This window comes from Pavona decussata, unplaced genomic scaffold (assembly GCF_977016875.1).
Source record: "Pavona decussata unplaced genomic scaffold, jaPavDecu1.1 SCAFFOLD_130, whole genome shotgun sequence".
NCBI classification, from domain to species: Eukaryota; Metazoa; Cnidaria; class Anthozoa; order Scleractinia; family Agariciidae; genus Pavona; species Pavona decussata.
Window position 1 is genome coordinate 1,132,826 of NW_028145544.1, and position 21,368 is coordinate 1,154,193.

The 21,368-nt window shown below is 38.5% G+C and overlaps 1 protein-coding gene and 2 long non-coding RNA genes across 4 annotated transcripts; 2 read left to right on the forward strand and 1 right to left on the reverse strand.

Annotated features, from left to right (window-relative positions):
- Window positions 1-214: 214 nt before the first annotated feature.
- LOC146468535 (UDP-N-acetylglucosamine transporter-like) lies at window positions 215-6,204 on the reverse strand. Its single transcript, XM_085124362.1, has 7 exons — window positions 6,086-6,204; window positions 5,513-5,865; window positions 5,095-5,217; window positions 4,748-4,922; window positions 3,181-3,299; window positions 1,916-2,049; window positions 215-1,293 (listed from the first exon to the last, which is right to left on the reverse strand). Exons 1-7 carry the CDS (start codon window positions 6,114-6,116, stop codon window positions 1,194-1,196), a joined length of 1,035 nt encoding a protein of 344 aa, XP_084980488.1. The 5' UTR covers window positions 6,117-6,204; the 3' UTR covers window positions 215-1,193.
- Window positions 6,205-14,054: 7,850 nt separating this feature from the next.
- LOC146468536 (uncharacterized) lies at window positions 14,055-15,568 on the forward strand. Its single transcript, XR_014867438.1, has 2 exons — window positions 14,055-14,493; window positions 15,105-15,568. It is a non-coding gene; the product is annotated as an uncharacterized LOC146468536 (long non-coding RNA).
- A 2,181-nt stretch (window positions 15,569-17,749) lies between these two features.
- On the forward strand, window positions 17,750-20,562 carry LOC146468537 (uncharacterized). Of its 2 annotated transcripts, XR_014867437.1 has the most exons (4): window positions 17,752-18,042; window positions 18,121-18,251; window positions 18,864-18,932; window positions 20,382-20,562. It is a non-coding gene; the product is annotated as an uncharacterized LOC146468537 (long non-coding RNA). The 2 variants fall into 2 exon arrangements; XR_014867436.1 differs by lacking the exon at window positions 20,382-20,562 and having other exon boundaries at window positions 17,750-18,042; window positions 18,864-19,059.
- The last annotated feature ends 806 nt before the right edge of the window (window positions 20,563-21,368 follow it).

Below are 21,368 nucleotides of genomic sequence, written 5' to 3' on the forward strand. Positions count from 1 at the left end.
AATTTGTTTATCCGCGCCTTCTCTTATTATTTACAATAAACAATTATTGTTTATTGTAAATAATAAGAGAAGGCGCGGATAAACAAACAATTACTGTGAGACATGAAATTGGAGTGTTGCTTATTCTCAATCATATACAAAGTTAATAGAGGTTATAACTCTTCCAGAGAACGATCTCTTAACAGTAACTGCACAGATTAATCGCTGAGGCAGCAGCACAGATGATGGGGGAGGGGAGGGGCATTTATTCAATTCAATAAAGGCATTACCACCATAACACTTCAGTTTCACTAGTCCCTTATTTCTCTCAGGTTAACAAGTGGAAATCTCCTCACCCACGATAAGACACACGAGGAGATGCGAGGCCGTGAATTTCCACGCGTGTTGGTGCGCGTCACTGGCTTAGCTATCCTTTAGAGAAAAGCCAGCACTCATAGTCTACAATAACACTTTAGACACAGAAAATTATTTTTAAGACTTTATATCTCATAAAAGAAATAAATACTGTTGACGACTTCTAGTCTTCTGAAAGTGGCAGAATAAAACTTAACAATAATATAATTTATAATCATACCCTTCCTAATTTTTTTTACTTTAAATGTATATCCTGTTTGCTTGTTCCTCGCAATTCCAAACAAATTTCAGTAATATTTGATAAATTTTACCCCATTTAATTAAATACCATATATCACTCTTATAGCACAAATAAAACACATCCCTCTTCCCCATATGTTATAATTAACCTGTGAACAGGCCTCCCAGTGGGGAACAGTAGGGTTGAGAGGAGGGTGGGGTGGGTGGAGCAGAGTGTCAGAAACCCAGGGAAAATGATGGTGGCAAAACAATGGGAGGTAAGATATTGAGTGGGGGGGGGGGGTTGGGGGAGGGGATGAAAAAGAAAAAAGGGCTGGTGAGATGCTTCTACCCTTTCCTCCAGGGTAGGGTAAGAGGCAAAGGAGAAGAAAACCAAAGGGAGACTACAGAAGCCATACACTCCTCCCTCCCATGTTTATTACACACAAAGTACCTGTTCACAGGCTAGACCTCTTTTTGTATTATTTAGTTACTAACAAAATATTTTCTCTACAATCACCAAATTTATATAATGAAACAAGCGCCAACACCGCAGCGCATTTCACTCAAGAAGCACTGTTCTTATTGTGTGTGTGATACTTAAATAATACACAATGTTTCTATATAGGCTTTGGTAATGTTGTTTGTCCTGTTGGCCTTTCTGGCAGACTGTAGAGGAATGTAGCTGCTAACACACCACATGTACCAAGAAAGAAGGAACTGAAATCAAAACAAAACAAGCATATTAATATTCTTTCCTATTTAAAATTTACATTCACTTTCTCTCTTTTATTTTTGACATGACCTGCTAGCCTAAGGACAAAGCTAGTTTGGGCTACCAAAGGTAATATTCAGAACCATCCCCACCCCTGAACTAAACCCGGAAATAAACTTGCCTCCAAACAAAGTCCTTAAATGCCAGACTCATCTCACACCTCGTCCCCCAAATGTACCGTAACCTTGACACTATAAGCCGCCCTTACAGACCCACTATTGGCTTGTCATGCAATCTTTCCACCTGACTGCTGCTCTTGCTTTCAAACAGTGTTTTGTAAAGGTAAATTCCTCCAAATTCCCCTGTAAACCAATTGTTTTTTTCTCAAAAATGTCATTTGAGGAAGAACAAGACCATGACAAAAATTCTAAACCCTATGGCGTGCATTAAGTCATTAACACTTCACCCTTGTATGGTTTTTTTGTACATCATAAAATCTTTCTTGCTGCCCCCACTAAGGGTGAGTAACACCGTAATTCCCTTCAGCTCCTTACACAACAGCTTTCTAATCTTTGGCAGGCTGAAACTTTCACAACATGACAAATTATATTTTAATTTTTTCTTTACCTTGTTGGCCGGAAGTCACCAAGGAAGTAGAATGACACAAATGAGGACACAACTATAGACACTGATGTGGCAAACCCCTTTAAAATATTATCCGCATATTTGACAACTGCAGCCACGACCAGGCCGCCAAATGCCTAAAATAAAAAAATAAATAATAATGAGAGGGGAGCTTTCGGCTCGATCAGCGCCGTTACAAAAGAAGGAAGAGGGAAAGCGCATATGGGACAAAATTACTGTTAGGCTCAAATACATTCAACTGATTTAATCTGGGGAAGAAAGCTGAATTACTGGCATACCTTAAATTATAAAGCTTACCTATGATGTGAATGAACAAGACCCTTTAAGGTAGGTGCAAAACTCAGTAAGTAAAACTGTTTACAGAAGTGCTGCTCTATTAATAATTTATCGGTTCTCACTGGCTGAATCATTCTGCAGTTTATTCCACGCTTGACAGTATAAACATCATTCCTTGGTTTACTCTATACATGACAGTATTCCTTTTTACTCCTGTACCTCCCTGTAAATCTTGAGTGTCCCATCGTTACAATTTACAATACAAATTTTATTAATAGGGGAGTTTTTAGTGTTAATCATCTAAAATTACAATATATAAAATTATAAGACAAGTAACAATAGGGATGGGATGTCTTCTTGATACAAGAAACACCTTTATGGGAATAACTAACTAGTACACAGTAATTGTGTCCCAGACCTGACCCTACAATCTCCAAAGCTTAATAACCTTTTTATTGTGTTTAAGGACGGTGCCTACTAATACAGAAGTATTTTTGTGTGGTTTATGACTACACAGGAAAAGCAGATCTTAGCAAGGGCTATTGAAATCCAAAAATTAGGGGTAACCACGAATTTTTCAGAGATAACTAAACAACAATACTTCCAAAAAGCGCCAAAATATAAAGCAATGTATGGCAGTTTTTCCTAGATAGAAGCTTAATTTTCTCTGAAAAATGCATGGCTACCCCCAATTTTCTTTTTGGATACCAAGAGCACTTGCTAAGTTCTGCTTTCTCCGCATAGTTTTAAACCGCGCAAAAATATCCCCGTATTAGTGAGCACTACCCATAGGAAACCCAAGTATCTCGAGATGCGCACGGAACAGAACATGTGCGCAGTGACAATAGTAGGCACCGTCCTAAAATAAAGACCATCTGCAGGTCTGTCTGTCTGTCTGTCTGTCTATCTGTCTTTGTGTTATACTGTATATGGTCAAACCACTGAAGCATCTTCTGGTTAAAACGTTTTACCTGAAGGGAAATAACTATCCATGTTATTCTGTTATAACCTTGAAGGTAACCTCCACTGGACACTTGACTTCCATCATTTATCCACACAGCCATCAAGCCGAATATCACACCAAATGAACCTGTACCAATAACAACGAAACACGTAATTAAAATAACAACAGCAATACAGACAGACTGTTGTCAACATTTGGGAAGTCTGTGATATGTGATAAATGCCAAGTCTGGCAAAATGTGGAATTTGTTACTAGGCTTTTTCTTTTTCTAAATGGTAAACCTGACACTTGCTGATAAGCTGAGACCTGTGTTTTAAAATCACCACTGAGTCTGCATAGTCAATAGACTACGGCCTAATACATTCCCTTTACTTGTAAATATACAGCATAACCAAAGGAAGCTCAGAAAATAAGACAACAAAATCTGAGATACCAAGACTTAAACTACTGGCTAAATTTTGTGAGGTTCTGGATTTTAAGACAGACCATTCCACACCCCTAATATAAGAATACCTACCATAAATCTGTGCGATGCATACTTATTTGAGGGAATATTAATTACGCGGGATGCCCTGAGGGGGCATACCGTGTCTAAAAACGGGTCGATTTCTTTTTTTTTTTTCTTCATCGTAGCCACAAATCTGTACATTAATTTATTTACTAAACTCTCCCCTCTCCTACTCGGAATGTATTGTTCTGATTGTCTTCAACAACAGCAGGCCAATCAAAATCCATTCTTGTCACTTATATTGCGAGGGAGCGGACCCACTCACCCCTACCTGTGCGGCATCAACGCATCATTTGATATATTTATTAAAAACAGATTAAATTTGTGGCGCCATATTGTTAACATGTTGTGGACTCAAGTGTGCCATTTTTAAACGGAAATTTCACCATTTTGAAGCCGTAAATCGAAAGAACAACTTCCAAGAAGCACTCGACATCTAAAATGGTGGAAATTGGAGAGTTCCTGGCGAAGGAATCGTGCTTTGTTTGACAGTCCCGAACCACGATGGGAGACAGAAAAGAGGTCATTGAGAAGCTTACGTTATCATAATGGAATTTCCAAAATTTCCGGTGAGACCCTCAGTAGCGTAACACAAGGGAAACAACGTAACGCGATCTTCGTGACTCAAAATATTCCATTAGCAATGATAGTTTTATCAATCGGCGAGGCATACTGTTGGAATAAATGAATCAGCCACAGCATCTCGCATATATGCCAGTATAGGCATCTTGTATTGAATTACTTCTGACTGTTAACTAGTTTGCTATGATCAAATGACATGTTCACTCCTTGTGTTGTGATAGTTTGTATCTGGCATTTTGGTACATGATATGTGATGCTTTCTAGTTCTTGTTAAGGCTGTTCCGTTTATGGACTTAAAGGTTTTTTATGTGGATGCTACTTTCAGGATTAAATTTGTTGCATATAGCTGTATAATTGATCAAATTTTATTGCTACTCCCAGAAAGTTACTTACTTTAACAGAGTCCTTCCTTTTTGTAATTTAATGATAGTTGCCTTTAGTTTTATACCCTACCCCCATTTTAATACAAATGACCTTAACTTACCTAACTGCACATTTCTCATCCATATACTTGCTTTAGTTCCTTTTAAAATCTTTTCAAAGTAGACCCCAGCAAAGCCACTGGAACAGCATGCTGTCAGTACGGCCAAAAGACCAACAAATTGACCTGATATTGAGAGCTCTTTTGAACTGGATGTTTTTCCTTCATCTGTATGCCACTAATAATTAGAATGAAATTATTTAAAATGAGGGTGTCAAAAAGGGACTTTCCCTTTTAATGCTCATGATTTATGCAGAAATATAAATTTAAGGAACATGATTATGCACATCAAGAATGCAAGATTGAAAATATAAAACAAATGCCAAATATATTTGGTGGAACGTACATACCTGAACTAATGTAACTCCGAGCATAAGGAGAACGAGAGAAATCCACTTTAAAATTCCTATTCTTTTGTGAAGCATACAAACAGAGAACAATGCTGTTGTTAAAATCTTCAGTTGATATGTGACCTGTAGTTGAAAGAAAAGACAAAAAATAATTAACTCTACATGATATAAAGGTACAGTATCTGTAATATTAAATGAATTACATCAGCTTTGTACGGGAATTGAAATTGGCAGGATTAAGTGATCCTCAATTGAGAACATTTGTTGAATATTTGTTAAGAAACAAATGTTGAACACTGTTTCACTGTGTATCATCGGCTTTAGCAGTATGTCTAAGGAGAAGACCTATATCCCCATGGTACTGTACTCCCCCGCGTATACTCAATGACATACACATGACAATAGAAGAGTTTCCAACCTGATACGTGGCAGCGTCTAAATTGGAAAGTGCCAAGAACAGCAAATTATTCTGAATGGTGTACAGTCCAGAAGGCACAGCCAGTTTTAGGGTTTCCCACGGCTTATTTAGAATCTCCTCACGTAATTGACTCAAGAAATACGACCATCGATAACTTGATCCACGAAAAATTACCGCCAGACATGCCAGAATCTTGAAAATTTCCGCGAAAACAACAGCGGTTGAAGCAATGTACATTTGATCGTCCTGTTTGTGAGTTCTAGAATAACGCATTGTGAGCACCAGTGATGACGTTTGAACAACCAGTATTCCTAGGCATAAGTGCTTGAGTGAAATGGGTATCCTTGCACATACTGCAATAAAAAATCATCTAACATTTATATTCCCTTATTCACGATACATCGAATCTGCAACACCAGTACTGACACACATTCAGTACAATTTCAAAACCGCAGATCTCCACAATACGAAAAAGTAAAGTCAAAATGCAAAATTATTTCTTGAATAGCAGTTCTATGACTTCAGATTTGAGATAACGTCTCAATTTTAAGCAAATTCCCAAAGTAAATATACCTTTCACTGAATACGAGGGCTTGTCCGCCATCTTTGATACTGGTTAATGAAACCGCTGGCTGGTTCTACTGCGTTACCTATTATAGGTTCCATGGCAACAGGAGCGATAAGGGAAGAATTTCGAAGACGTTGTGTTTCGGCAGGTCTATTCCGGGGGTGAGAGGTGAGGGGTGGGGGTGGGGGGTGAGGGGTGGGGGGTGAGGGGTGAGGGGTGGGGGTGAGGGGTGAGGGGTGAGGGTGGGGGTTGTTACTCTCCAAAGTCTCACGACGTTACGGCCGCACCACGTAACTCAATTTACATACATCGTGTATGTCAATACTTTGACATTTGCAACCATGTTACTCTGCGTAAGTCCCACGAAGTTACGGCTAAATCTTCAGATGATAGGTCACCCTCTTATTTTTTCAAGTAAATATATAAATAACTAGAGACCCATGCCTTAATTTTCTTGAGGGGGATACAAGTCAAGATGTAATCCATGCAGGTTATTTTCACGGTATCATATTGGTGCGAGCGAAAACTGAAAAAAAAATTACATAAAAATAGAAATGTCATCGTAATTGCATGCAGCAAAGGACGGAAATTTCGCCCTGTGCATCCTCGTTCAGTATAGTTCCGCTTGTAAGCACCAACATGACTACAGTGAATACCAACACTAACATGAGATTCGTTGGCTTGTGTACATTATTAAGAGCGGTTGTCAGTAACTTTCGAGAATCCGGCGACAGAAGCGAAAATTCGAATTTTTTTTTTATTTGCCCCAAAAGACCCTTTTGGTGAACTATTTTCAAAAATAATATTCAAAAGTTCCAGCGAATTTTTATTTTGGCAAAAATTGGGAAAGTTCGAAATCGGCCAAAACGCGACCGATGGCCAGATTGAAATTATGCAAATTAGTACATTTTTAAAACTCTCGTTCAAGACAAGGTAGCGTTTTCTCGAGTTGACACTTTCACAATCGTTTTTACATCCCTTGTGCTTGCTTCTAAACTATATTTTATCTCCACCTGAACATTCTTTCATTTAAAGTTGCCCACGTAAAGAATACAATGTTTGCTATTCCTTAGATAGAGTGATTTTTGCCATATTTCAGATGACTATATCATCAAGGGTATACAAATATACTGGTAATCAAATCACTTTTTTGAACGGGCAATTGTTCTTATTTATCATGTTAAAATATTTAGTTTGGCCCGTGAAAAGCGAGCGCGCTAGGTCGAGATGTGTGGAATGCACTTTGACACAATTCGCCATTTCAGTACTTCATGTTCCTCCTGTTACTTTGCACTTATCAATACACTTCACGGAAGCTTTTAGATAAAAGCCAAGGTCTCTGTGTTCATTTCATGCTTTTATACATGTAAATAACTAGCTTCAGACTTGAGTGCTCCCCATATTAGCATTAGGTCATCAAATGATTCCTTTCAGGTAAAATTTTCGAGTTTATATTGAGCCGTTCACGCGAGATGAAAGAGCCGTTCGCAGGGAAATAACTTGAAATCAGTGAAATTTATACCCTGTCTCTCATATCATGCTACACTTCCAAACTACCGTTATTATTAAGCTAGAAAGTGTAAATGCTCCCTTTTTACGTGACCTAAAACAGAATTTGCCTAAAATATTACGAATAAAGTCCACCACAAGAAAAAACTGAAAAAATCGCGCACCGACGTAAATGTAAACATCAGCCGTTTCTCGACTTGCTGCATGGATGAAACGTGTCCGTTATTTTACCTCAGTATACATTTATGAGCAGAAAGTAGAAACAAAAAAATCTTCTCTATGCCCATCTGTATAAATCCACTCGCCAATCAGGTTTTGATTTTCTGTATGTTTGTCCAAAATACTGAAGAATGGTGCAACATAATAATTTGTTACTAACTACTTGACTCATTCAATCACAACCGGATACATGTAACACGACTGGAAACTAGATATAAAGAAACGCTCTTACTTGTCTGCAATCGTTACTCACATTATATCTGGCGATATCACATCCCCGAGGCAAGGCTGAAAATTGTCTCAAAATCCGCATATTAGAGATTCAAAGTTTTGAACAACGCAACAACTTTCATTGCGTGACAAGTGAAATGTGAAACACAAGCGTGCGAAAAGCACCGGAATAAACAATGTCAAGATTCGCCCTTGTGATGACAGTGCGAAAATGATTTTTGAAATTACAAGAAGAAATTGAGGCAAGTCAAGGTCTGCAAGGTATATTTGATTGCCGGATTGAAACGAAAATCATGTTTCCTACTCTCCCCCCACTCCCCCCCCCCCCCCCCCCCCTCCTAGGGATTGTACCGAATTGTCATCATCAACAACAACAACCTTTATTTTCCTCAAAATAAAGCCGAAATTAACTGAAATGAAAGTAAACAAATCAAGAGCTTTCGAAACCTCAATGCGGTATTTCAATACTATCCTCAAACAAAAAGTTTGGAGGAGAGTGAAGTTTTTTTTTTCGCCATGACACCTCTCCGTGCGGATCAAGCTCAAAAAATGCGCAAGATTTGTAATGTGTTACGCTTAATCAATGCAAAAAGGACGTTCGCTCGCACCTATAAAGGCACAAAAGATCGGGCCTATAAAGAAATTCAGGACGAAATAGTGTTGTTGCTAGGGCAGGTAAAGTGTTTTCATTTGAGCGAAACTGAGAGCATGAAAGAACATTTTATTTCTTTCTCTGACTTTCCCTATTTTTTTAAACAGGAATCCACTGCTATGCATTACTTGACTTTATTCCAGGAATTATGATTTACGATTGAAACTTTCCGTTCGTCTTTATATGCTCTCACCGAAAGAAGTAAGGCCTTCGTGTGAACAGGAACAGTCAGAAACCTTAACGACGAAGGGAGACCGAGGAATGAACAGCAAAGAATCGTTGTCATTGTCAATGCATGTACTGTGGGTTAACCCAATCCAAGTGGAACTCGCAATTAAGTTATATCTTCAACCATGCCATATAAAAACCACTATAAATTGAACAATCACTGGACTATGGTACACAGGTTCAAAAGATACTCTCACTGGTCTTGTCAAAGGCTGTTCGTATGGTGGATACTCTGGAGCACGCTAGGAGGATTTAACAATGACAACGTCAGACTTACACAGTGACGGCCCGTAAGAGATAACATCGTCTTTTAGACCGAACAGTCGACCGAACACGCGCGCAAGAAAATAAATTAAGGTTAAACTCTTATCTTAAAATTTGATCAGCCCTTCCGTAAGCAATAATGCAGAATAATGGTGTGTATTTCCAGTTAACATTTTATCGCCATCAGTGACTCATCTCAAACAGACATTAAAGCTAGGTTTAACAGGTTATCCTAAAAAGAAGTTTTTTTTTTCGTTCCATTCATGGTGAAAGTCCTTATTACATTGATTAACCGTATAACACATTGCAAATATTGCGCACCTTTTGAGCTTGATCCGCAACTTTTGCGCGTTGATCCATGGCGAAAGACAAACTTCACTCTCCTAAATATAATAGCTTTTTGTTTGAGGATAGTATTGAAATACTGCATTAAGGTTTCAAAAGGTCTTAATTTGTTAACTTGATTTAAATTAATTTCGGTTTTACTTTTCCTGTAATGTTATTTTATTGATGAGAATCCGGCACAGACAATACAGAGTGAATCTCACAAGAGGAAAACTCCATGATTATTGTTTCAGTCCATTAAATATACCTTGCAGACCTTGACTTGCCTCAATTTCTTCTTGTAATTTCAAAAATCATTTTCGCACTGTCATCACAAGGGCGAATCTTGACATTGCTTATTCCGGTGCTTTTCGCGCGCTTGAGTATCACATTTCACTTGTCACGCAATGAAAGTTGTTGCGTTGTTCAAAACTTTGAATCTCTAATATGCGGATTTTGAGACAATTTTCAGCCTTGCCTCGGGGATGTGATATCGCCAGATATAAGGTGAGTAACGATTGCAGACAAGTGAGAGCGTTTCTTTATATCTAGTTTCCAGTCGTGTTACATGTATCCGGTTGTGATTGAATGAGTCAAGTAGTTAGTAACAAATTATTATGTTGCACCATTCTTCAGTATTTTGGACAAACATACAGAAAATCAAAACCTGATTGGCGAGTGGATTTATACAGATGGGCATAGAGAAGATTTTTTTGTTTCTACTTTCTGCTCATAAATGTATACTGAGGTAAAATAACGGACGCGTTTCATCCATGCAGCAAGTCGAGAAACGGCTGATGTTTATATTTACGTCGGTGCGCGATTTTTCCAGTGTTTTCTTGTGGTGGACTTTATTCGTAATATTTTAGGCAAATTCTGTCTTAGGTCACGTAAAAAGGGAGCATTTACACTTTCTAGCTTAATAATAACGGTAGTTTGGAAGTGTAGCATGATATGAGAGACAGGGTATAAATTTCACTGATTTCAAGTTATTTCCCTGCGAACGGCTCTTTCATCTCGCTTGAACGGCTCAATATAAACTCGAAAACTTTACCTGAAAGGAATCATTTGATAACCTAATGCTAATATGGGGAGCACTCAAGTCTGAAGCTAGTTATTTACGTGTATAACAGCATGAAATGAACACAGAGACCTTGGCTTTTATCTAAAAGCTTCCGTGAAGTGTATTGATAAGTGCAAAGTAACAGGAGGAACATGAAGTACTGAAATGGCGAATTGTGTCAAAGTGCATTCCACACTTCTCGACCTAGCGCGCTCGCTTTTCACGGGCCAAACTAAATATTTTAACATGATAAATAAGAACAATTGCCCGTTCAAAAAAGTGATTTGATTACCAGTATATTTGTATACCCTTGATGATATAGTCATCTGAAATATGGCAAAAATCACTCTATCTATAAGGAATAGCAAACATTGTATTCTTTACGTGGGCAACTTTAAATGAAAGAATGTTCAGGTGGAGATAAAATATAGTTTAGAAGCAAGCACAAGGGATGTAAAAACGATTGTGAAAGTGTCAACTCGAGAAAACGCTACCTTGTCTTGAACGAGAGTTTTAAAAATGTACTAATTTGCATAATTTCAATCTGGCCATCGGTCGCGTTTTGGCCGATTTCGAACTTTCCCAATTTTTGCCAAAATAAAAATTCGCTGGAACTTTTGAATATTATTTTTGAAAATAGTTCACCAAAAGGGTCTTTTGGGGCAAATAAAAAAAAATTCGAATTTTCGCTTCTGTCGCCGGATTCTCGAAAGTTACTGACAACCGCTCTTAAATGAATTTTTCGCGACACGTGAATTTCGAGATTTTGAAGTGTACATCGCAGCACTTGACTTTGGCCAATTTTCTAAAGGCTTGCACGGCAAGTCACTTAATTTAATTTTCGTGACTGAATTTTCCCGTTTTCACGAAATATGCAAAATTAGAAAGTGTCGCAAAAAATTTATGTGCTAAGTTTGTTTTTCGAATTGAATTGATAATTTTATCGTCAGCTGTATTAAATTGTTTGTGCCACTGAAGTCCCAGTACACGTTACTTCAGCTTTATTTACGCACGTCCGTTAAAAATTTTAAGGACCAATCTTATCAACGGCCAACCTCAAGCTTTACTCAGTTGGACGATTCGACCATTGAAATGCCTTAATCGGCAACGACAAATACACTAGAGCTTATTGTCGTGAGAGTTTATCTCTCGAATATAAATGATACCAGCATATTTTAGTTACTAAAAACATGTTTGTTGTTTATTTTTATGATCCGTTTCACATGCCTATTAATGGAACTCTGATTACAAGGAAGAGAAAAACGGAAATCTGAAATTGAAAGAAATTATAAACTGAAGGCAGTAAACTTTTTTCCTTCTTTTTTTCTCTGATTAGAAATGAAGATTCGAAATGTAACATGCTCAAATCCCAAATACAAACGAGAAAGGGGAAAAACATTTTTTCCCTGCCCACCAAAAAAAAAGGGGGGGTGAAGGAAGGAAACTGCTCGCTAGTTAAACTAACGATTCAACAAAACCAGTCTAGATTCCGGTTTTTCACAAGCCACTTTGGCAAATTCATAAAAGTTAATCTAGATTATATACAGCTACAGTTGTGTTGCAGTTTTAAGATTCCGATCCGAATTAATATGAGAGTAGAGGGTTCATATCTCAAGAGCAGAACGTTTGTTTGTGTAATGACAATAACGACATTTGTAATTGTATCATGACAATAGCGACATTTAGTAGTATTGACGCTTGCTCCACTTAGTATCATTGACAAACCAGCCTAACAACCGGTTTTTTGAAGGCCATATGGTAAATGATTAACCAGGGAAAGTTAATCTAGTTTATTTGTATATATAAAGTTACAGTTTTGTTACACTTTGAAGAATCAAAACCAATATGACGTCAGTTGTATCGTTTAGTCGATCCAAGATCCAAGATCTTACGAGTCTCAAACAAAAAAGCAATACAATAAACGATAGCCACAGTTTGGATTACTTTTATGTGTTTGTCGAACTCAATAATGTTAAGGTGGATCGCAGATCCCCACAGCTCGCGCCATGAACAAATTAAACGTACCCTCACCCCCGAACTCGTGATTTCGTGTGAGATTGCAGGATGTTCGTTTATCACGGTGATATGAGAGTCTAGATCCACGTCTGTTAAACTCACCTCCCACCCCCATTCCTCACCCCTCACCTCCCACCCCCACCCCTCACCCCTCACCCCCCACCCCTCACCCCTCACCCCTCACCCCTCACCCCTCACCCCTCACCGCCGGAATAGACTGCTGTACTACTACTGCTGTAGCCTGTAGCCATCTTATTAATATTATGATGGGACCATCAGAAAGGCTTGCAACATCCATAAGATTCATAGTGATAGGTCAAGGTTTTCCGTACAAGTTCAGGTGGACTACCTTTATTAGGCCTCGTTTCCGTTAACTTGAAATGTGATAGCATTTACCATTAATAATCCCTTGCTTCCACGTTTCAATTTTTCGCGGCTTCACCGCAGTCATAGAGGAACTGATGACTGAAAGAAATCTTCGAACGAAGGACAGATGAGCCAACTTGATAGATAAAATGGACACAGTAGGGTTATTTATTCAGGAGTTAGCGATTTTTCTATCTGCACAGGAATGTAACGTACTGACACATGAGAATTTTTTAAGTCCGAACGTGAACTTATCAAACTATATCCAATATTCAAGACTCGCGCCAGTTTGAGATGTGGCCGGGCGGGCTTCTCCTAAAAAACTCATTAAAAGGGAATAACAAAATTCAGTTCCTTGTACTTAAGGTTACCGTTTACCTTCAGGGGTGGCTTCAGTTTAACGGATGTAGCGCCTCTCAGCTCCATCACAGATACCCAAAACCCTATATCAAATTAAGTCCCAAGGTTTCCGTAAAGTCGAAACTTGAAGGTCCAGACCGTCGTTTTAGAGTTCCAACTCAATGCAAGTTTTATATTTTGTAAGTTTTTTTTTACTCCAAGTCACGATCGCAAAAACTTAAAAAAAATGTCGGGTTTTCCTTAATTCGGTTGCGTTCAATAGTTGCAGAACATTAACAAGTGGAGTGAACGCACGGAAATGCCTTTCAAAGAAAGAATTTTTAGAATTATCGAATTCCCCGACACGTTTTTGTTGATTATAAATTTGTCTAGCAGCAGGCCAAATTTGACGGAAATCGACCAAATCGTTGTTGAGTTGTAACTCTTGAAAATGTCCCCTCCAACAAAACTTAAAGTTTGAGAAAACAGCGTTTGAAAAGAATTCTCGCTACCTGCGCTGCACAAACAAATACCGCCTCCTCACGCCTTTATGGAAAATTAGTCAATCATTTTGCGAGCTACTTTTTCTTCCAGTCACCCGTGTGAAATCTTCGTGCAGTTTTGCACGTAAACGTCATCTCGTCACACTTAGTAAAAATTCCCAGGAGTCGTTCTTTTCTTTCGTTATGCAAATTCAGCAAATTTTAATCACTGAATAGAACAGTATCAGTTCCCCTCGTGGCGAACAACTGAAGACACGATGTCGGCTGAGAATGGTGAAACCAAAAGCCGAATAAGAAAAATGAAACGTTTATTCGTGCTGTTGAGGCTTGAAGACCAATTAAGAGCTCCTCGAAAGAATATTTACAAAACCCTCAAAAGTAGTGGGCGCGTTCAAGAACAGGAATTTCCAAACAACGCCACCACGTAGGAAATTCAAGATATGCTGGTACACTCTTTCCGGCAGCAGCTGGAAAGAGCAGACACTTCAAGGTAAAAGCTATGAAACAGTTATGCTAAATTATTGTATATTCCGTTTGTTTTAACTGACGATGTTCCTTATCGCTGTAGATTAAAATTTTATCGTACTATGGGCGGAACGACAACCCTCACATTTGGAGGAACGTGCAGGGACCTATGCGGGGATACTATTAAGGAAATGTTAAGGCATCGCGCAAAGATTTTTATGCACCTTGACCAAGGTATGACTTGTTACTTAGGAAGTTTTTTATTATTATTATTAATCGGATCCTAAATGAGATGAAAAGCCGAAGCACATTATTCCCTTCCAACTCTCCCGCATATTTAATTCATGCGTAAGTCTCACGCCTGCAGAGTAAAAGACTAGTAAAGACATCGATATCGCGCATCGAGGACAATTGCTCACGCCGGACTCACCAATCCGGACGTTTTGATATGGAAAAACTTCATTTCATTTACGATTTATCATGTATTGTTTATTTGCTCTTTCTGTTTGCGCTATACGTTCGAATAGTGATCAAAGGTTGTCGGAATATCTCCGGAACTTCGACAACGTCCGGAAGTCTTCTTAAAATCGTCGAAAATCTTCGGAATTGGCTCGGACGTTTTCCGAAATCCCGGTCATGTTGGCGTTGTAGTGAGCTACAAAGGTACAGCTTTCAAGCATTTGCAGCCGTCAACATTTTCAAAATTATTGAATATTAAATATTTGATAAACCTGGAGATAAATGCAACTATAAGAGATCTAATAAGATAGGTATTCGGGTGTCTAACTTGTTACAGTTGGAAAAATGGTCAGTATTCACTAAAACCCATCGAATTTCTCTTTCAGAACCAACACGAGCAAAGAGTGCCGCTCATGGTATGAATCAAGAAAACCAAGAAAACGAGGATTCAGAAGGAGCGCAGTCTGGTCTGTACCTTTCCCTTTCTTTCTAGAATTTTCAAAGTTGTTGTCAATTTGTGTCTTAACTAGCGTACATTATTGGTGCCATTTGAGCACAGGCAGACCACCCACTGTTTGTGTGGTGAAATTGCTGTTTGGAGCCTGAGACTTTATATTCATGCGACACGATCGGTTAAACTTTTTTACTGAGTGGAGATATTTAAAGTCAGTTTTTTACCTTAATGTTGAAATAATGTTTCAAGGAAATGTTGATTGAGTCAGGCGGGGTGTTTTTTGCCATTGCGAGCCGTAGAAGTCTTTCTCTGGCGAGGTTACTGTACAACAGTACTGCCAAATTTGAAATCACAGAGTATCATTGTCAATATCAATATTCTGTTTTTGTTACTTCATTTTCATTTTGATGGGCTACAGAGAGCATGCGATTTAGAGCAAAAACTGGTGCAATTTAGGAATAAACTACACTGTTGAGAGCCAATCAGATTGCAAGGATCACCAGTGATTTCAAAATTGATGTAATAAAGAGTATAAATGCTAAGTAGACATACAGGGGTTGTAAATCCTTACGTTCGGGGGTAATAAATCTTTACGTTCGGGGGTTGCCGAATCTTTACGTTCGGGGGTTGTATTTCTTACGTTCGACGGTTATAACTCCTTACGTTTGGGGGTTGTAAATCCTTACGTTCGGGGGTTGTAAATCCTTACGTTAGGGGGTTATAAATCGTTACGTTTGGGGGTTGCAAATCCTTACGTTCGGGGGTTGTAAATCCTTACGTTCGGATGTTGTGAATCTTTAGGTTCGGAGGTTGTATTTCTTACGTTCGGGGTTTGTAAATCCTTACGTTCGGGGGTTGTAATCCTTACGTTCAGGGGATGTTACTCTTTTCGTTTGGGGGTTTATTAATCCGTGAGTTATAAATCATAGTCGCTATATAAGTGAGACGATTTAAATAATTGTGTTTTCTTTTTGTGTGTGTTATTTTATATAGGGGTCTGTGCCCAGCTACTGATAATGATTAACTCTTCTGCATCACTCCTAAAGTTTCAATCGCACCACTTTCAAGAAAAATAAACATCATTCGTGCACTGAACGCGTGACCGTTCAATTCCGTTAGCAGGAATGATTGACGACCTAATATAAGTTCGTAATGGTATTTGAATGTATTTTATCCATCCTTGACACGCAGCAACCAGTTGTCTGAAATCCTTTTATTACCACTGTAGAATGGAAAAGAGAATTACACTACGTTTGAAGACCCAAAAGGAAGAAATGCGAACTGGTCGATCGAGCGGCACGGTGTTAATCACGGCAACATCTTCTTTTATATTTTTAATTAATTAATTAATTAATTAATTAATTAATTAATTTGCAGGTTCAGCGGAGAGAGCTTGAATCCCGCCTTTAATCTGCGATGAGACTTCATCTTGATTTGACTTCTGCAAAGCTTAACAACATGCAAGGGGAATTCAAAGAGACGACAAGGAAAGTTGAGGAGAAGTATGAGGCAAAGTTCGGAAAGACCAAAAGAGAACTTGAGGAAAAGTTCGGAGAGACCAAAAGAGAACTTGAGGAAAAGTTCGGAGAAACTAAAAGAGAACTTGGGAAGCAAAACGAGGTCACAAGGAAACTTGAGGAAAAGTTCGGAGAGACCAAAAGAGAACTTGAGAAGCAAAAAGAGGTCACAAGGAAACTTGAGGATAAAGTCAATGTTTTCGAAAACAGACTGGTGCAATTTCCTTAAGAATACCTATGGAAGACCAGTCGCTTCAGTAAAGTGCAGAGTCAAGCAAAAAGTGGAGAGGAGACCTCAATACATAGCCATCCATTCTACTGCTTTGGCTGCAAATTCAGTTTAGAGTTGTATCCAAATGGTTGCAAGCCCGGAGAAGACACTCACTCTCTTTATTTTTTATTTAATGAAAGGTGACTGTGATGCCAGATTATCCTGGCCTTTTCAGAGGATCGTGAAGCTTACATTGATTGATCGGTAGGAAGATGCAGAGGACAGGAAAGACATTGTCCAGACCTTAACAAAAATTCCTAAAGGTATGAAAACTGTCCAAAGGCCTTTGACATTTAATTCAGTTTGCTATTCTACTATCGTGAAGGCATCAATTCAAACGAACATATCAGAATTTTTTTGAAAGGGACTTTGAAGCAAAAGTCACACTTAAGGACGGTGCCTACTATTGTTACTGCGCATACGTTCTGCGCATCTCGAGATAATCGGGTTTCCTATGGGTGGTGCCTACTAATACAGGAATATTTTTGCGCGGTTTAAAACTATACGGATAAAGCAGAACTTACCAAATGCTTTTGGTATCTCAAAAGAAAATTGGGGGTAACCATGCATTTTTCAGAGATAATTAAGCTTCAATTTAGGAAAAAATCCCATACATTGCTTTACATTTTGGCGTTTTTTAGAGATATTATTGCTTAATTATCTCTGAAAAATGCATGGTTACCCCCAATTTTCTTTTTGGATTCCAATAGGCCTTGCTAAGATCTGCTTTTCTCGCATAGTCATAAACCGCACAAAAATACTTCGGTATTAGCAGGCACCGTCCTTAATATACCAATGCAAATCTAAAAATAATTAAGTCGAGTTTGGTTAAAAGTAACTATACTAGTACAATGAAACTTATGTTTGTTAATGTCTTCGTTTGTTAATGTCTTCTGCCAAGGACAGTGAGGATGGGAATAGATTGTGGCTCCAAAAACTGTGCATTGTTTTCCACTTTTTTGGCTTGAAAGTAGTGGGTGCGTTCAAGAACTGGAATTTCCAAACAACGCCACCACACAGGAAATTCAAGATATGCTTTTACACTCTTTCCGGCAGCATCTGGAAAGAGCAGACACTTCAAGGTAAAAGCTATGAGACAGTTATGCTAAATTATTGTATATTCCGTTTGTTTTAACTGACGATGTTCCTTATCGCTGTAGATTAAATTTTTATCGTACCATGAGCGGAACGACAACCCTAACATTTGGAGGCACGTGGAGTGACCTATGTGGGGATACTATTGAGCAAATGTTAAGGCATCGCGCAAAGAGTTTTATGCGCCTTGATCAAGGTATGACTAGTTACTTAGGAAATTTTTTTATTATTATTATTAATCGGATCCTGAATGAGATGAAAAGCCGAAGCACATTATTCCCTTCCAACTCTCGCGCATATTTAATTTGTGCGTTAGTCTCACGCCTGCAGAGTAAAAGACTAGTAAAGACATCGATATCGCGCATCGAGGACAATTGCTCACGCCGGACTCACCAATTCGGACGTTTTGATATGGAAAAACTTCATTTCATTTACGATTTGTCATGTATTGTTTATTTGCTCTTTCTGTTTGCGCTATACGTTCGAATAGTGATCAAAGGTTGTCGGAATATCTCCGGAACTCCGACAACGTCCGGAAGTCTTCTTAAAATCGTCGAAAATCTTCGCAATCGGCTCGGACGTTTTCCGAAATCCCGGTCATGTTGGCGTCGTAGTGAGCTACAAAGGTACAGCTTTCAAGCATTTGCAGTCGTCAACATTTTCAATATTATGGAATATTAAATATTTGATAAACCTGGATATAAATGCAACTATAAGAGATCTAATAAGATAGGTATTCGGGTGTCTAACTTGTTACAGTTGGAAAAATGGTCAGTATTCACTAAAACCCATCGAATTTCTTTTTCAGAACCAGCACAAACAAACAGTGACGCTTGTATGAATAAAGAAAACGAGGATTCAGAAGGAGCACAGTCTGGTCTCTACCTCTCCCTTTCTTTCTAGAATTTTCAAAGTGGTTGTCAATTTGTGTCTTAACTAGCGTACATTATTGGTGCCATTTGAGCACAGGCAGACCACCCACTGTTTGTGTGGTGAAATTGTTGTTTGGAACCTGAGACTTTATATTCATGCGACACGATCGATTAAACTTTTTTACTGAGTGGACATTTAAAGTCAGTTTTTTTACCTTAATGTTGAAATTATAATGTTTCAAGGAAATGTTGATTGAGTCAGGCGGGGTATTTTTTGCCATTACGAGCCGTAGAAGCTTCTCTCTGGCGAGTTTACTGTACAACAGTACTGCCTATTTTGAAATCACAGAGTATCATTGTCAATATCAGTATTTTGTTTTTGTTACTTGATTTTCATTTTGATGGGCTAAAGAAAGGATGCGATTTAGAGCAAAAAATGGTGCAATTTTGGAATAAATTACACTGTTGAGAGCCAATCAGATTGCAAGGATCACCAGTGATTTCAAAATGAATGTAATAAAGAGTCTAATGCTAATTAGACATACAGGGGTTGTAGATCCTTACGTTCGGGGGTTGTAAATCCTTACGTTCGGATGTTGTGAATCGTTAGGTTCCGGGGTTGTATTTCTTACGTTTGGGGTTTATAAATCCTTACGTTCGGGGGTTGTAAATCCTTACGTTTGGGGGTTGCCGAATCTTTACGTTCGGGGTTTGTATTTCTCACGGTCGGGGGTTGCAAATCCTTACGTTGGGGGGTTGTAAATCCTTACGTTCCAGGGTTGTATTTCTTACGTTCGAGGGTTATAACTCCTTACGTTTGGGGGTTGTAAATCCTTACGTTCGGGGGTTGTAAATCCTTACGTTAGGGGGTTATAAATCGTTACGTTTGGGGGTTGTAAATCCTTACGTTCGGGGGTTGTGATCCTTACGTTCGGGGGTTGTAATCCTTACGTTCAGGCGATGTTAATCTTTTTGTTTAGAGGTTTATTAATCCGTGAGTTATAAATCATAGTCACTATATAAGTGAGACGATTAAAATGATCGGTTTTTTTTGTGTGTGTTATTTTTATATAGGGGTCTGTGCCTAGCTACTGATGATGATTAACTCTTTTGCATCACTCCTAAAGTTTCAATCGCACCACTTTCAAGAAAAATAAACATCATTCGTGTACTGAACGCGTGACCGTTCAATTCCGTTAGCAGGAATGATTGACGACCTAATATAAGTTCGTGATGGTATTTGAATGTATTTTATCCATCCTTGAGACGCAGCAACCAGTTGCCTGAAATCCTTTTATTACCACTGTAGAATGGAAAAGAGAATTACACTACGTTTGAAGACCCAAAAGGAAAAAATGCGAACTGGTCGATCGAGCGGCACGGTGTTAATCACCGCAACATCTTCTTTGATATTTTTAATTAATCAATCAATCAATTAATTAATTAATTTGCAGGTTCAGCGGAGAGAGGTTGAATCTCATCTTTTATCTGCAATGAAACTTCATCTTGATTCGACTTGTGCAAAGCTTAACAACATGCAAGGGGAATTCAAAGAGACGACAAGGAAAGTTGAGGAGAAGTATGAGGCAAAGTTCGGAAAGACCAAAATAGAACTTGAGGAAAAGTTCGGAGAAACCAAAAGAGAACTTGAGAAGGAAAAAAAAGTCACAAGGAAAGTTGGGGCAAAGTTTGGAGAAACCAAAAGAGAACTTAAGGCAAAAAGGAGTCACAAGGAAACTTGAGGAAAAGTTCGGAGAGACCAAAAGAGAACTTGGGAAGCAAAAAGAGGTCACAAGGAAACTTGAGGATAAAGTCAATGTTCTCGAAAACAGACTGGTGCAATTTCCTGAAGAATACATATGGAAGATCAGTCGCTTCAGTAAAGTGCAGAGTCAAGCAAAAAGTGGAGAGGAGACCTCAATACATAGCCATCTATTCTACTGCTTTGGCTGCAAATTCAGTTTAAGGTTGTATCCAAATGGTTGCAAGCCCGGAGAAGACACTCACCTCTCTTTATTTTTTTATTTAATGAAAGGTGAGTACGATGCTAGATTATCCTAGCCTTTTCAGAGGATCGTGAAGCTTACATTGATTGATCGGCAGGAAGATGCAGAGGACAGGAAAGACATTGTCTAGACCTTAACAAAAATTCCTAAAGGTACGAAAACTGTCAAAAGGCCTTTGACATTTCATTCAGTTTGCTTTTGTACTATCGTGAAGGCATCAATTCAAACGAACATATCAGAATTTTTTTGAAAGGTACTTTGAAGCAAAAGTCACACTTAATATACCAATGCAAATCTAAAAATAATTAAGTCGAGTTTGGTTAAAAGTTACTATACTAGTACAATGAAACTTATGTTTGTTAATGTCTTCGTTTGTTAATGTCTTCTGCCAAGGACAGTGAGGATGGGAATAGATAATGGATCCAAAAACTATGC